This window comes from Sus scrofa, chromosome 6 (assembly GCF_000003025.6).
Source record: "Sus scrofa isolate TJ Tabasco breed Duroc chromosome 6, Sscrofa11.1, whole genome shotgun sequence".
Taxonomy (NCBI): Eukaryota; Metazoa; Chordata; class Mammalia; order Artiodactyla; family Suidae; genus Sus; species Sus scrofa.
Genome location: NC_010448.4, coordinates 50,087,719 through 50,102,858, shown reverse-complemented (window position 1 = coordinate 50,102,858; position 15,140 = coordinate 50,087,719). Strand labels below are relative to the sequence as shown.

The 15,140-nt window shown below is 43.0% G+C and overlaps 1 protein-coding gene across 7 annotated transcripts in view; it reads left to right on the top strand.

Annotated features, from left to right (window-relative positions):
• LOC102158679 (carcinoembryonic antigen-related cell adhesion molecule 5-like) overlaps nt 1-15,140 on the top strand; it is a 193,596-nt gene that overhangs the window by 123,728 nt on the left and 54,728 nt on the right. For 2 of the 7 annotated variants that reach the window (XR_002344671.1, XR_002344669.1), the window contains 4 exons: nt 2,300-2,417; nt 3,117-3,173; nt 3,841-3,872; nt 4,918-5,746. The exons of 2 other annotated variants lie outside the window; for them this stretch is intronic. Coding sequence is in view for 2 of the 5 variants with exons in the window: in XM_021094467.1 (XP_020950126.1) it covers nt 2,300-2,409 (110 nt within the window). In the remaining 3 variants the exon portion in view is untranslated. Of the gene's footprint in view, nt 1-2,299; nt 2,418-3,116; nt 3,174-3,840; nt 3,873-4,917; nt 5,747-15,140 lie in introns of those variants that run through there. 3 more of the 7 variants (XM_021094467.1, XM_021094465.1, XR_002344670.1) reach the window with 2 other exon arrangements.

Sequence of the window (15,140 nt, the reverse complement as noted above, 5' to 3'; positions counted from 1 at the left end):
TGCAATTTATTGGCATACAATTATTCATAATACTCTTGTAATTCGTATTTCCTGAGAATTGGTAGTAATGGTCTCACTTTCATTTCTGTTTTTTTTAATTCTTTTCTTTAATGAGATTGTTCTCATTTTCTTTCAGTTTTTATTTATTCATTTATTTATTTGTCTTTTTGTCTTTTTAGGGCTGCACCCACAGCATATGGAAGTTCCCAGGCTAGGGGTCAGATTGGACCTACACCACAACCACAGCAATGTGAGATCCGAGCCACATCTGTGACCTACACCACAGCTCACAGCAAAGCCAGAACCTTAACCCACTGAGTGAGGCCAGGGATTGAACCCGAGTACGCATGGATACTAGCTGGGTTTGTTAATCACTGAGGCACAACAGGGATGCCCTCATTTCTGATTTTTGTAATCTGAATCTTCCATTTTTTTTTCCTTGATCCATCTAACTAACACTTTGTCAATTTTGTTAATCTCTATTGAAGAAACAATTTCTGGTTTTATTGATTTTCTCTATTATTTTCTTATTCTCTATTTTATTTCTTTCTACTCTAATTGTTATTATTTCCTTCTTTATGCTAGCTTATGGTTTGGTTTGTTCTTCCTTTGCTAGCTATTTCCTTAAGTTGTAAAGTTTGGTTGTTGATTTGATATAATTCTTTTTATCTATTTTTATTTTTTATTTATTTATTTATTTATTGTCTTTTTGCCATTTCCTGGGCTGCTCCCGCGGCATATGGAGGTTCCCAGGCTAGGGGTCAAATCGGAGCTGTAGCCGCTGGCCTACGCCAGAGCCACAGCAACGCAGGAGCCGAGCCATATCGTTAACCCACTGAGCAAGGGCAGGGATCAAACCTGCAACCTCATGGTTCCTAGTCGGATTCGTTAACTACTATGCCACGACGGGAACTCCTGATCTGATATAATTCTTTTTAAATGTAAGCATGTATAATTATAAACTTTTTCCACAAGATTCTTAACTTCTCTGAGCCTCATACACCTCAAAAGAAAATCAAAATGAAAGTACCGGCTTCAAGGCATTATTTCACACATTAAAGTAATAGTCAATTAAAACTCTTAGCAAAATGCCATACACAGAAGAACTATTCCATAAATGTTAGATACTATTATTACTATTACCATGAGGCTCTATAAAATCAGGTACTCTTAGAGTCAAGGACTACCTGACTCTAAATCATCTCTTATTAGCTATTACTAGGTTTTTTCACCACTGAAAGCCTCAGGTATTTCACTTGTACAATGGAAATAATGTCAATCTGGCAGGGTTATTATATAAATTAAATGAGATATATGGAAAGTGTATAGCACAGAGCAGGGTACATAATAGTAACTCATAACAATAGCCAGCATCAGCATTAATCTTCAAACTTGAGCTGATTAGTGAGGGCAACAGAAATAAAAAAGAATAACCAGATGCAAAAGGTATTATATATTGATGGGAAGAGAGGCATAATACAAAACACCCAAAGGAACATATTACTGACTAAATATGGGAGATGAAAAAAGGAGTTGAGTGCATAGTTTCATGTCTGATATGACAGTTTACATTCTGTGAGATGCAGCCAAGATGGGATTAGATATACAAGACATTAACTGGGGGAAATGCCTGTGAAGGAAAGTGGGGCAGGAGTGGGAGGAGCCTGGGAGGGTCCTCAGACCATGATGCATACATATCTGATGTCTGTGAAGAAGAACAAGAAGGAAGGAAGTTTTAGATTGCAGTGCAGTTTAAGAGGGTGTCTGCAAAGCTGACAGGGAGTCCTGGTGCTAAAATCACCCTTGGAGGGAGTTCAGTTCTCAAGAATTGGGATTGATTTCACATCCTTGCTGGATGCGTATGCGAAAGGTGGTATCTCTGCAAAGGGGTAGTGAACTCGGAGGCCCTTCCATCATTTAAGTCCCCACCACAAGACACCTGAGAGGCACATATTTATGGCTACAACACTTAGTACCCAGAAAAAGATGTAACCATCAAAAGGTGGGAAGTTATACAAAACTAGCCATCAGCTCCTCTTACTTCAAAAATATCTGAGTGCAGAAATGCGTGGTGGAAATTTAAGCAAGTGAACATCAACCTAAAAATACAGTGAGAGAGAGAGAAAAAAAAACACAAGAATATAGTCGCTTAATCACCTCTCAGCAACCTTCCCACAGAAAATTTATTCCTTGAAGGAGCAAGTAGGTACACCCTCATGTTGCCAGTTGTTTCCCAAAGCATCTCCATTTGTAAAATAATACCACCTTCATTCATTCTTCTCTTTTATTTCTATGACAGATGATTCAGCAACTGGCCTCTCAAGTGGTGCTGTTGCCGGGATCGTGACTGGAGCCCTGGCTGGGGTAGCTCTGATAGGAGCCTTGGTGTATATTCTGTGTGTGATATAGACCAAATGGTATGATGCATTTCCTCTTGTTTTGTTTCTCTAAACCTAACTGCCATGCTTGGGAGAGGGAAGGAAACTTCATCCCTGTCTCTGAGCCTGGACCTGCTTCTCACTCTTCCTAAAGCCCTGCTTCTCGGCATTAATTCCTCTTCTTCCCTGGTCTTCATGCTTCCTGTGCCCCACTCTCACTTGGACATGGTTATTTCCATCCCCTTCTGGTTTAGAGGGGGCAGAGCCAGTTGTGTTCCTCTGTCCCCAGTGAGTAAAGCCAAGATCCAAAAAGGAAAAGTAAAGAAGAAATTAAAATAGGATCACAGAAAGGGAGTAGTCTGCTCTCAAAAATAGTAGCAGAAGGAGGGAGCGATAGGACAGGAAGAGAACCTAAGAAAAGGCAGAAACAATCAAAGGCACTTGAGCAATAAATAAACTGAGAAACAACCAGCCATCTACCGACAAAAGAGGAAAGGTGTCAGGGTAGAAATAGGCTCAGAAGCAGTCGATGTGAAAGGCCCTAAATGTGAACAGCCAGTAACCAGGAAAGGAGTAAACACTAGAAGGGATGATTGTAGACTGAAGGAGGTCCTCAGAGGCAAGAGTACCAACCGAGTGTAAATGAGCGTTGAGGAGCCCCAAGGAATCACGCTGACAGTGTCCTTCCTAATTCAAGGTGCAAATAAATGTCAGTCACAGTGTCTCACATTTATTTAGGGCAAGTGACCGGCATGATATCACAGAGCACAAATCCCCAGACTTCAACCATAGTAAGTAAGTAAACCCGCTCACTCACCACATGCCCTGCCCCAGTCGAAAATCCTGATTCCCAATATCTCCCTCCCTTCTGAGTTTTTAGAAGGGATCTCCGTGTCCCAACCTTAATTTGTCATGGGTTTTCACACCCTTCCTTGCCAAGCAAGATTCCCCTGAGACCCAGCCCCGGGAGAACACTCACTCCCACCAGACCAGGCAAGCCAGGAAGGCCATGACATGGACATGTTCACAGGAGCCATTCTTCATCCTTGCTCCTTTCCCTCCTGCCTCTGTTACGGACGCAGGCATCTCCTTTGGTGAGACTTTCCCTGCCTTTGCTGCTCGGGGTGCTGTGGGCCTTAATGCCCCTCCTTGACCCTGGGGCCTGTTGCTGAGAAACACTCTTGGGCAACACTCAGGCCTTGTAAACTGGAAGAAATCTTCAGAAGCCCACAGAGGCCTCCTGTAGCTGCCAACCCCTCCTTGGTCTAATGTCCTGGGGTCTGGACCACAGACTGAGGGAAGGAAATTCCTTAAATGATCATGGGCCACCCCACACCCCACCCTGCCACCACCTGCCACCTCCTTCAGCCAGAAGTCACAACAGCTTAGGAACACCACGTTCTGAGGCCACAAGTCAGCTCTGCATTTTCATGGGCTGATAACTCTTCTTCTGCTTCCCCAGGTCACAGCCATGTCAACAACTCACCTAACAAGGTAAGTACTGCCAGTTTCATTAGCTCCTTTTCTCAAGGAAATATCTCCATTTAGAATGGGTTATTCTTGAAGACACAAATGTGAGATCAAGTATAGGCCAAAGTTCCTCACTGCAGCATCAAAGAATTATTGGTTAATCACTCCCAAGAGTCTAACTCATGCAAGAATGTTGACTTCGAAATTTTTCCCACCCTATTTGAATCTTGGCTATGACCTTGAGCAAGTAACTTAACCTCTCTGATGCTTAGCTTTTTTAATCTATAAAATGGGCTTGCTGCCCACTTCAAAAAGAAGTTCAAGTAATTAAATGACATAACAAATGTAAAGCACCCAGCACAATGTCCAGTGCAAGGAAGGCACTAGATTATCCTCCTTCCTGTGCCTGAAATCTGACCCTGCTCTTCCTGTCAAATAATAGTTTCCATTCTAATGGGTCTGAGGTCTTAGTTCCTTTAGAGTCTATTAATTTTACTGAATTTTCTCATCTGACCTTTCAGTAGGTATACTGAACTATATATACTGAAAAGTGCTTAGATCATATTTTAACAATCTATGAATCTTCAGTTGAAAAATATATGTAAAAAGCATCCAAATCAATAAATAAAACATGTCATTCTCCAGCTAAAAAAAGATATCCAGTTACTCCCCTGCAAAGAGTAACTGCTATCCTCACTTCCAATGTACTAGATTAGTTTGTCTGATTATGCTCTTACATAAGTGAAAAACACAGTATGTCCTTACATGTGCTTGGCTTCTTTCATTCAAAACTTTTTTTTTTTTTTTGAGATTCATCCATATTGTTGATGTCTTTAAGGTTTTTGTTCTTATTGCTGTATCATGGTATTCCACTGGAGAATTCCATTATCTATCTTTTCTAGTGATTATTCAATAGGATGTTAGCAAGCAGAGACGATGGCTAGTAAAAGCCCTTCTTTGAAGCCAAAAGTCTCAAAGTAGTGAAATCACGTGGAGCTGGATCACACTAGCCAAGGTGAGGGCCTAGGCTGTGACACTGATTTAACTGACTGCTGCTCATGCCTTTCAGATCGATGAAGGTGCCTATTCTTCCCTGAACCTCAATGCCCAGGAATCAAAGAAATCTACTTTAGCACCTCCATCTCCAATAGCCACAGAAACGATTCATTCAGAAGTTTAAAAAAAAAAAGAGAGAGAGAGAAATGCAGCCAGTCCTGCTTGATGCACTGCTGACTTATTCCAAGCTTCTCAGCCCCATCCCCAGGAGACCCCTTTCCCCTCAGGGAAAATGGGAAGAGGGTCTTTCCCCCCCTTCATTCCCCAGTGAGGCTCATCCAGGCTGCCTAGTCACAGCCTCCTCCTTCGGTGTCAGTAGATGAAAAGGCACATGTAGGAGGAGGTCTGCAGGAAACCCAACCGTCCTTGTCAGTGACATGCGGCAAAGCAGACCTTGGGAGAGAGGTGCCAGGGCCTCTGCCCCTCCCCATTTCCTGACCTAAACTGGTTTTAAACTTGCCTGTTCAGAACACACTCATTCCTTCCCACCTCAGCCCTGTCCTACTGGAGTCTAACTTGAATTTGGCATAACTTTAAGAGTTATGTCCTTTTGCACTGGAAGACGTGCCATTTCTGGAAGAAATGAGGAGAGAAAAAGGAAGAGGAAAAGCTTCTCCTTGCTCTCCAAAACCTGGTGTGAACTCAACACCACAGGGAAATACCAACTTGGGACTGTAAATTTTACACCTTTGTCCGCTGTCAAGGTTATCTATTTTCAGGACCTGGGCCTAAACACCTTGTTGCTCACCTAGAATACCACCTGGCCTTTGGAAAGTCTATCTTCAGAGAATCTATTAAAAGCAACTAGAAAACAAACAAACAAATAAACAAACAAAAAAGGAGTTCCTATTGTGGCACAGTGGTTAACGAATCTGACTAGGAACCATGAGGTTGCAGGTCCTATCCCTGGCCTTGCTCAGTGGGTTAAGGATCCAGCATTGCTGTGGCTGTGGTGTAGGCCAGTGGCTGCAGGTCCGATTAGACCCCTTGCCTGGGAACCTCGATATGCCGTGGGAGTGGTCCTAGAAAAGGCAAAAAGACCAAAAAAAAAAAAAAAAAAAAAAAAAAAGGCAACTAGAGGAAGCTCCCTTCTCGGCTCAGCAGTTAACAAACTCAACAAGAATCTATGACGATTCAGGTTCGATCCCTAGCCTCTCTCAGTGGGTTGAGGATCCAGCATTGCCATGAGCTGGGCGTAGGTCACAGACATGGCTCAGATCCCAAGTTCCTTTGGCTGTGGTGTAGGCCAGCAGCTGTAGCTCCAATTCGACCCCTAGCCTGAGAACTTCCATATATAGCAGGTGCAGCCCTAAAAAAAAGAAAAAGAAAAAAAAAAAGGCAACTAGAAAACCACTTGTCAGGATCCATAAGTGGTTCCTAATGAAAAATGCAAAAAATATATATATAAGTATATTATAATAACTTTATGGGCTTTATTCCAGGAAATATCCATAGAGGGAGACATTACTGCTTTAGGGGACAGTCAGCTCATAACAAAAACAGTCTGCTGGGATTTGGGAAAGGAATCTGAAAGCTATCCTTCAGAGATTATTTAGATAATTGTTAAAGAAATCACAATTTGGGTATTGGGTTTTTTCCCTTCTTATGAGGCATTTTACTTTTTGTAACTGCTTATTTACATGAAAGGGGTTATGTTTACTTAGTTACCTGTGTAAGCCAATCTGACTGCATTAGGGAAAGAAGCCCCTCAAACCCTCCAAGTCCCTCTGGCCAGGAGCCCCTCAAGCCTTTTACATCAGGGGCTCCACTCAGAAAATAGGAAGCAGCTGTTCTCTACATTCCTGGCCAGAAATGGATCTCACTCAGTTTCTACGCATCAGACCAATTATCAGCACCACCATGATCCATGTCCCTGCCTGTGCATTTCCATCCGTCTAACCCACTCACCTTCTCAGGAAACCTTGGCCTCTGCTAAGCTGTGTTTGGTCCTTGAGAAGTGGGGGCGCCCTGAAGGAAACTACCACTCATGCTGTTGGTGCTGTTTGCAACCTAGAAAGCTGCACTGGTGCTGATGCTCCTTAGGACCCAAGGGGAGGGATGTAACTCAGCCCTAGGCTTCTTGAATAACCTCTGCAATCTGTTTTCTGCCCTGGCACCTATGAGACCCAGTGTGTCAGCAGAAAAGGAAGGGAGGGAGAAAGAGAAGCACGTCCTCCTGTCACTCAGCCTTCTGCACAGATGGAAGCTCCTCGGGGTTGTTGAGAAAGGTTGTTGGGTTTTTTTGCTTTTTAGGGCCACACCCAGGGCATATGGAGGTTCCCAGGCCAAGGATCTAATTGGAGCTACAGCTGCAAACCTACGCCACAGCCACAGCCACAGCCACGCCAGATCCAAGCTGCATCTGTGACCTACACCACAACTCACGGCAACACCAGATCCTTAACCCACTGAGCGAGGCCAGGGATTGAGCCTTCAACCTCGTGGTTCCCAGTCAAATTCATTTCCCCTGGGCTACAACGAGAACTCCGAGAGAAAGGTTTTATTCCATATCCATGAGCTGATCTCATGCTGTGTGGAAATGACCCCCTCAAAGAGGGCTGGATGGCAGGTCTCTGTACTCAAGTACCTCTTTCAGGGTTTTCTAACCCTGACACAGACTGTATGCACCTCCTCTCATCTGTGCTATTCTGTGTAATTTAATTTTGCCTGGCTAAGTCTGCTTCTGAATTATTTGTAAAATTTGCTCTATATTTATAATAAAAATTATATATCAGACATCAACATGCTGCCTCACACTTTTACTGCTTTCCATAATGTCTTCTTTACCTGCAGAAGAAACAGAACTTGCTTAACTGGGGGTCACAGTGAACCATCTCTAAGTCTACATATAATTGATCTAGTGATCAGAGAATTAGCTAAATGCCTTTGCACATCTGCTGACAAAGTGAGTCTGTCTAGAAACAACAGCCCACAGCCCCAAACTGCCTGGAAGAAACTGCCTATCTTCCTCTGGGAAACAGGACGATTTCATGAGTAAAAGATCTCCTGGCCTCATTATTAGGAATAAACCACATTTCCCACACAGATGTTCTCATGAATCAGATGCAGCAATACAGCTTTCACTCCTAGCAGTCTCCTCAGGTTCAAGCATATAGAAATCTCTCTAGCACCCGCCCTCTTCTTTGTGTCCCGTTCCTTCCTTCTGTCCCCTCACAGGTCAGATCCATTCTAACCTGGATAACCCTCCTTTATTAACTCCACCAAAAATTAGCTGCTACCTCATTTCCTTCACTGCCAAGCAGCTGAAACATATGCTGTCTCTCCCCTGCCCCGTCACCTGATTCCTCCTGGCGCTCTGCACTGCTGCCTCTGTTCCCAAGACAGAAGCAGCATAAAATCAGTACCCATCTCTTGGCCAATGCAAAAGTACATTCACTGCCCTTGCATGGTTCACTTTTACAACATCTGAGACCACAGACAACATTTTCCTTCTTGGACGTTCTCCTCCTACGCCCCAACCTGTGCATTGCACCCCCACATCGGATCTCAATTCAGATCTGCCAGTCTCATTCCACACCACCCTCGTTCCACAACTTCCATGGCACTCTGCAGACGGCTCCTTCACAAATACCTCCAGCCCCTACCACTTCCCAGAGCTCAGACACTCACATCCAAACACCTTCTGATCACAGCAACATCTTATTTGATCCACCTCCTAGAATAAAGACATTAAAGACACAAATAAACCAATGGTACCTAATTAAACTCGAAAGCTTCTGCAAAGGAAACCATTAAAAAAAAAATAGACAACCCACAGAATGGCAGAAAATTTTTGCAAATGACTCAACTGACAAAGGCTTAATTCCAAAATATATAAACAATTCACACAACTCAATGCAAAACACACACACACACAGTTGAAAAATGGGCAGAAGACCTAAATAGACATTTCACCAAAGAAGACATGCAGATGGCTAGCAGGCACATGAAAAAATGCTCAACATCACTAATTATTAGAGAAATGCAAATCAAAACTACAGTAAGGTACCACCTCACACCAGTTAGAGTGGCCATCACTAACAAGTCAAAAAATAACAAATGCTGGAGAGGATGTGGAGAAAATGGAACCCTCCTACGCTGTTGGTTGGAATGTAAATTGGTACAACCAGTATGGAAAACAGTTCGGAAACACCTCAGCAAATTAAATATAGAACTACCATATGACCCAGAAATCCCATTTCTGGGTATATATCCAGACAAAACTTTCATTGAAAAAGATACATACACCCCTATGTTCACTGCAGCACTATTCACAATAGCCAAGACATGGAAAAAAACTAAATGCCCATCAATGGATGAATGGATTAGGAAGATGTGGTACATATATGCAATGGAATACTCAGCCATAAAAAAGGACAAAATAATGCCATTTGCAGAAACATGGATGGAACTAGAGACTCTCATACTGAGTGAAGTAAGTCAGAAAGATAAAGACAGACACTACATGTATCACCGATATGTGGAGTCTAAAAAATGGCACATATGATCTATCTACAAAACAGAAAAGATCATGGACATGTAGGACAGACTTGTGTTTGCCAGAGGGGAGAGGGAGGGAGTCGGATGGATTGGAGTCTGGGGTTAGTAAATGAAAACTCTTCCATTTGGAGTGGATAAGCAATGGCACAGTGAACTATATAACTAATCACATGTGATGGAACATGATGGAGGATAATGTGAGAAAAAGAACGGGTCTCTTTGCTATATAGTAGAAATTGACAGAACATTGTAAATCAATCATAATAAAAATTTTAAAAAATAGGAGTTCCCGTCGTGGCGCAGCGGTTAACGAATCCGACTAGGAACCATGAGGTTGCGGGTTCGGTCCCTGCCCTTGCCCAGTGGGTTAAGGATCCGGCGTTGCCATGAGCTGTGGTGTAGGTCGCAGACGCGGCTCGGATCCCGAGTTGCTGTGGCTCTGGCGTAGGCCGGAGGCTACAGCTCTGATTCGACCCCTAGCCTGGGAACCTCCATATGCCGCGGGAGTGGCCCAAGAAATGGCAAAAAGCCAAAAAAAAAAATTTTTTTTTAAATAAATAAATACCTTCCAAAACTTCTCCCCACCTAAATGGCTTCCCCCACAGCACATGCATTTCTCTGAGGACACCACTGCTTCCTCAGCCCTTGCTCTTTTTTTTCCCAGACTCAATGCATCACCAGAAGTCTGTTGATTCTTTTTTAACATCTCTGTTAGGTTGTTCTCCCCACTCCCATCCCCCTAAGTAACCCAGGCCCTTAGCACCTCTGCTGGAAGCACAGCTTGAATTCTCAGCTTTGGTCTCTCTACTGAAATCCTCCTTACACACTACTGCCTCACACTACCTTCCTAAACACTGGTTCACTCTCCTACTCAAGAACCTACAGAGGCCTCCCTTGGCCAATCAGAGAAGTTCCAGTTTCTCCATCTTTGCTAATACTTCTCTTGCCAGTAGTATATTCCTTCGTTCTAATTAGATTTGTCTCCTTACCCATCCCTGCTATACACACACAGAGAATCCGTAGTCCCAATAACATGCCTGAAAACAGATACCAAACGGGGCGATGTTCTCTCCCTTATCCTGAAGGGAGGAGTTATTCACACCCATCATCACAAGCAGCAACTCTAATCATGGGGAGGATGAGGGACCTGTGGTATTAACATGTAAACCTCAGATTCAGGACACAACCTGCTTGTGATTGAGAATCTTTTCCTGACGACCAGTTTACACGTTCATGAAATCCTTATGGCACAGCTACTGGGCTACAAGTCTCCGTGTTGGATCCCACAAAAAATATAGAAATGAGAAACACAGGGCACCTACCCCAGGGAACAGAAAGGCTAAGACAGGAGATAAGACATGATAATTTATTATAATACCAAAATAGAAATGGAAAAATGCCACAAGGCAAGACAGGGAGAAATCCAGTGGGACATATAGCTATACATTAGAACAACTGGGAAAATTTTAGAAACAACTGGTATCAGGCCCCACCCATATTTGATTTAACTGGTAAGGGGTGGAACCCAGGCACTGGCAATTTTTTTAAAGTTTCCCAGACACTTTAGAGAGGTGAGATTAAGATGGCAGAATAGAAGGACTGGAGCTCAAATTCTCTCCTAAAAACAACAAAATCACAACCAAATGCTGAGCAATCCTCAACCAAATAGACTAGAAACTTTCAAAAAGATATCCTACTCCAGAAGACAAAGAGGAGGCCACATCAAGAGGTAGGAGCGATTACATGATATAAGCAACCCCACACCTCCCAGGTGGGTAGCCCCACAGACTGGAAAGTATATCACAGAGACTCACCTACAGGAGTGAAAGTTATGAGCCCCACATCAAGCCCCCACACCTGGGGATCTGGCATTGGGAGAAAGAGCCCCCAGAGCATCCGGCATTGAAGGCCAGTGGGACTCATGCACAGGAGCGCCACTCCACAGGACTGGGGGAAACAAAGACCCCATTCTTTTTTTTTTTTTTTGTATTTTGCTATTTCTTTGGGCCGCTTCCGCGGCATATGGAGGTTCCCAGGCTAGGAGTCGAATCGGAGCTGTAGCCACCAGCCTACGCCAGAGCCACAGCAACGTGGGATCCGAGCCGCGTCTGCAACCTACACCACAGCTCACAGCAACGCTGGATCCTTAACCCACTGGGCAAGGGCAGGGACCAAACCCGCAACCTCATGGTTCCTAGTCGGATTCATTAACCACTGCGCCACGACGGGAACTCCGAGACCCCATTCTTAAAAGGCGCACACAGACTTTCATGTGTACTGGGTCCCAGGGCAAAGCAAAGTCTCCATAGGAATCTGGGTCAAACCTGACTGCAGTTCTTGGAGGACCTCCTGGGAAAATGGGGTGAATGTGGCTTGCTGTGGGGGAAGGGCATTGGAACCAAAGCCCTGCCTTTCTCTGGAGGGGGCCATTTTGGGAAAATATGGCCCCACCCATCAGCACTGAGAAACCCCAGGCCAAACAACAACCCAGGTGGGATCATAGCCCCACCCATCAGTAAACAGGCTGCCTAAAGACCCCCGCCCAGGCACATAGCCACCTCTAACCTCACCCACAGACAAAGCCCCACCCACCAAAGGGATAGGAATCAGCTCCACCTACCAACGGGCAAGCACCAGTCACTCCCATCAGGAAGCCTACAGCAAGCCCCCATACTGACTTCAGCCACAAGGGGGGCAGACACCAGAAGTAAGAAAGGCTACAACTCTATTATCTGTAAAAAGGTCACCACACCAAAAACCTATAAAAATGAAAAGATGGAGAACTATAACTCAGATGAGGGAGAAAGAAAAAACCCAGAAAAACAGCTAGGTGATCAGGAGATTCTCAGCCTCCAGGAAAAAGACTTTAGACTGTTGGTGCTGAAGATGATGCAAGACATTGGAAATAAACTGGAGGCAAAGATGGATAATTTCCAGGAAACACTGAGCAAAGAGATACAAGATATAAAACTTAAGCAAGAAGAGATGCAAAATTCAATAACTGAAATAAAAAATTCATTAGAAGCAGCCAACAGCAGAATACAGGAAGCAGAAGAACGAATAAGCGAGGTGGAGGACAGATTAGTGGAAATTACGGATGCAGAACAGAAAAGAGAAAAAAGATTGAAAACAAATGAAGAGAGTCTCAGAGAACTCTGGGACAATGTTAAATGCACCAACATCCATATTATAGGGGTGCCAGAAGGAGAAGAGAGAGAGAAGGGAACAGAAAAAATATTCCAAGAGATAATAGCCGAAAAAATCCCTAACTTGGGAAAGGAATCACTCACTCAAATCCAGGAATTGCAACGAGTACCATACAAAATAAACCCAAGGAGGAACACCCCAAGACACATATTAATCAAACTGACCAAAATTAAAGACAAAGAGAAAATCTTGAAAGCAGCTAGGGAAAAGAAACAAATAACATACAAGGGAACCCTGATAAGGTTATTGGCAGATTTTTCAGCTGAAACTCTGCAGGCCAGAAGGAAGTGGCATGATATACTTAATGTGATGAAAGGAAAAAACCTCCAACCAAGATTACTTTACCCAACAAGGCTCTCATTCAGATTTGAAGGAGAAATCAAAAGCTTTACAGATAAGCAAAAGCTAAGAGAATTCAGCAACACTAAACCAGCCTTACAACAAATACTAAAGGAACTTCTCTAGGCAGAAAAGAAAAGGCTGCAACTGGAGACAAAAATTCCACAAATGACAAAGCTCACCAGTAAAGGTATATATACAGTAAAGATATGAAATCATCCATGCACAATTATACCACCAAAATCAGAAATCGTGAGAAGAGGAGGGTACAAATGCAGGACATTGGAGATGCACTTGCAATTAAGAGATCAGCAACTTAAAACAATCTCATATATATATATATATATAGACTCCTATATCAAAACTTCAGAGTGACTGAAAACCAAAAATCTACAATTGATACACACACAAATAAGAAAAATCAACTCAAATACAGCACTAAAGATAGTCATCAAACCACAAGAGGAGAGAACAAGAGAAGAAGGGAAGAAAAAAGAGCAACAAAAACAAATCCAAAGCAATGAATAAAATGGCAATAAGAACATACAAATCAATAATTACCTTAAATGTTAATGGACTAAATGCCCCAACCAAAAGACACAGACTGGCTGAATGGATACAAAAACAAGACATATATATATATATGCTTTCTTCAAGAGACCCACTTCACTTCTACGGACACATGCAAATTGAAAGTGAGAGGATGGAAAAAAATATTCCAGGCAAATGGGAATCAAAAGAAAGTTGGAGTAGCAATACTCATATCAGACAAAATAGACTTTAAAGTGAAGAACATTTTAAGAGACAAGGAAGGTCACTACATAATGATCAAAAGATCAATCCAAGAAGAAGATATAACAATTTTAAATATCTATGCACCCAACATAGGTTCACCACAATATATAAGGCAACTTCTAACAACCTTAAAAGGACAAGTCAACAACAACACAATAATAGTGGGGGAATTTAACACCCCATTTACAGCAATGGACAGATCGTCCAGACAGAAAATCAATAAGGAAACACAGGCCCTGAATGAAGCATTAGACCAGATGGACTTAATAGATATTTATAGGACAGCCATCCAAAAGCAGAAGAAATACACATTCTTTTCAAGTGCACATGGAACATTCTCTAAAATCAACCACATCCTGGGCTAGAAATCAAGCCTCAGTAACTTCAAGAAAACTGGAATCATATTAAGCATCTTTTCTGACCACACTGCTATATGACTGTAAATCAACAAGAAAAAAACTGCAAAAAAACACACAACACGTGGAGCCTCAACAACATGCTGCTAAACAACCAATGGATCACTGAAGAAATCAAAGAGGAAATTTAAAAATACCTAGGGAGTTCCCATCGTGGCACAGTGGTTGACGAATCCGACTAGGAACCATGAGGTTGCGGGTTCAGTCCCTGCCCTCGCTCAGTGGGTTAAGAATCCGGCGTTGCCGTGAGCTGTGGTGTAGGTTGCAGACGCGGCTCGTATCCCGAGTTGCTGTGGCTCTGGTGTAGGCTGGTGGCTGCAGCTCCGATTTGACCCCTAGCCCGGGAACCTCCATATGCCGAGGGAACGGCCCAAGAAATAGCAAAAAAAAAGACAAAAAATAAATAAATAAAAATACCTAGAAGCAAATGACAACAAAGATAAGACAGTCCAAAATCTATGGGATGTAGCAAAAGTATTCTAAGAGGAAAGTTTGTAGCAATACAAGCCTACCTCAGGAAACAAGAAAAGGATCAAATAAACAAGCTAACTTTACATCTAAAGCAGCTAGAGAGAAAAGAACAGACAAGACCTAAAGTTAGTAGAAGGAAAGAAATCCTAAAAATCAGAGCAGAAATCAATGAAATAGAAACTAAGAAAACCATAGAAAAGATCAATGAAATGAAAACTTGGTTCTTTGACAAGATCAATAAAATTGATAAACTCTTAGCCAGGCTTACCAAAAAAAAAAAAAAGAGAGAGGACTCAAATCAATAAAATTAGAAATGAAAAAGGAGGAGTTCCCGTCATGGTGCAGTGGTTAATGAATCTGACTAGGAACCATGAGGTTGAGGGTTCGGTCCCTGGCTTTGTTCGTTGGGTGAAGGATCCAGTGTTGCCGTGAGCTGTGTAGGTCGCAGATGCGGCTCGGATCCCACGTTGCTGTGGCTCTGGCGTAGGCCAGCGGCTACAGCTCCAAT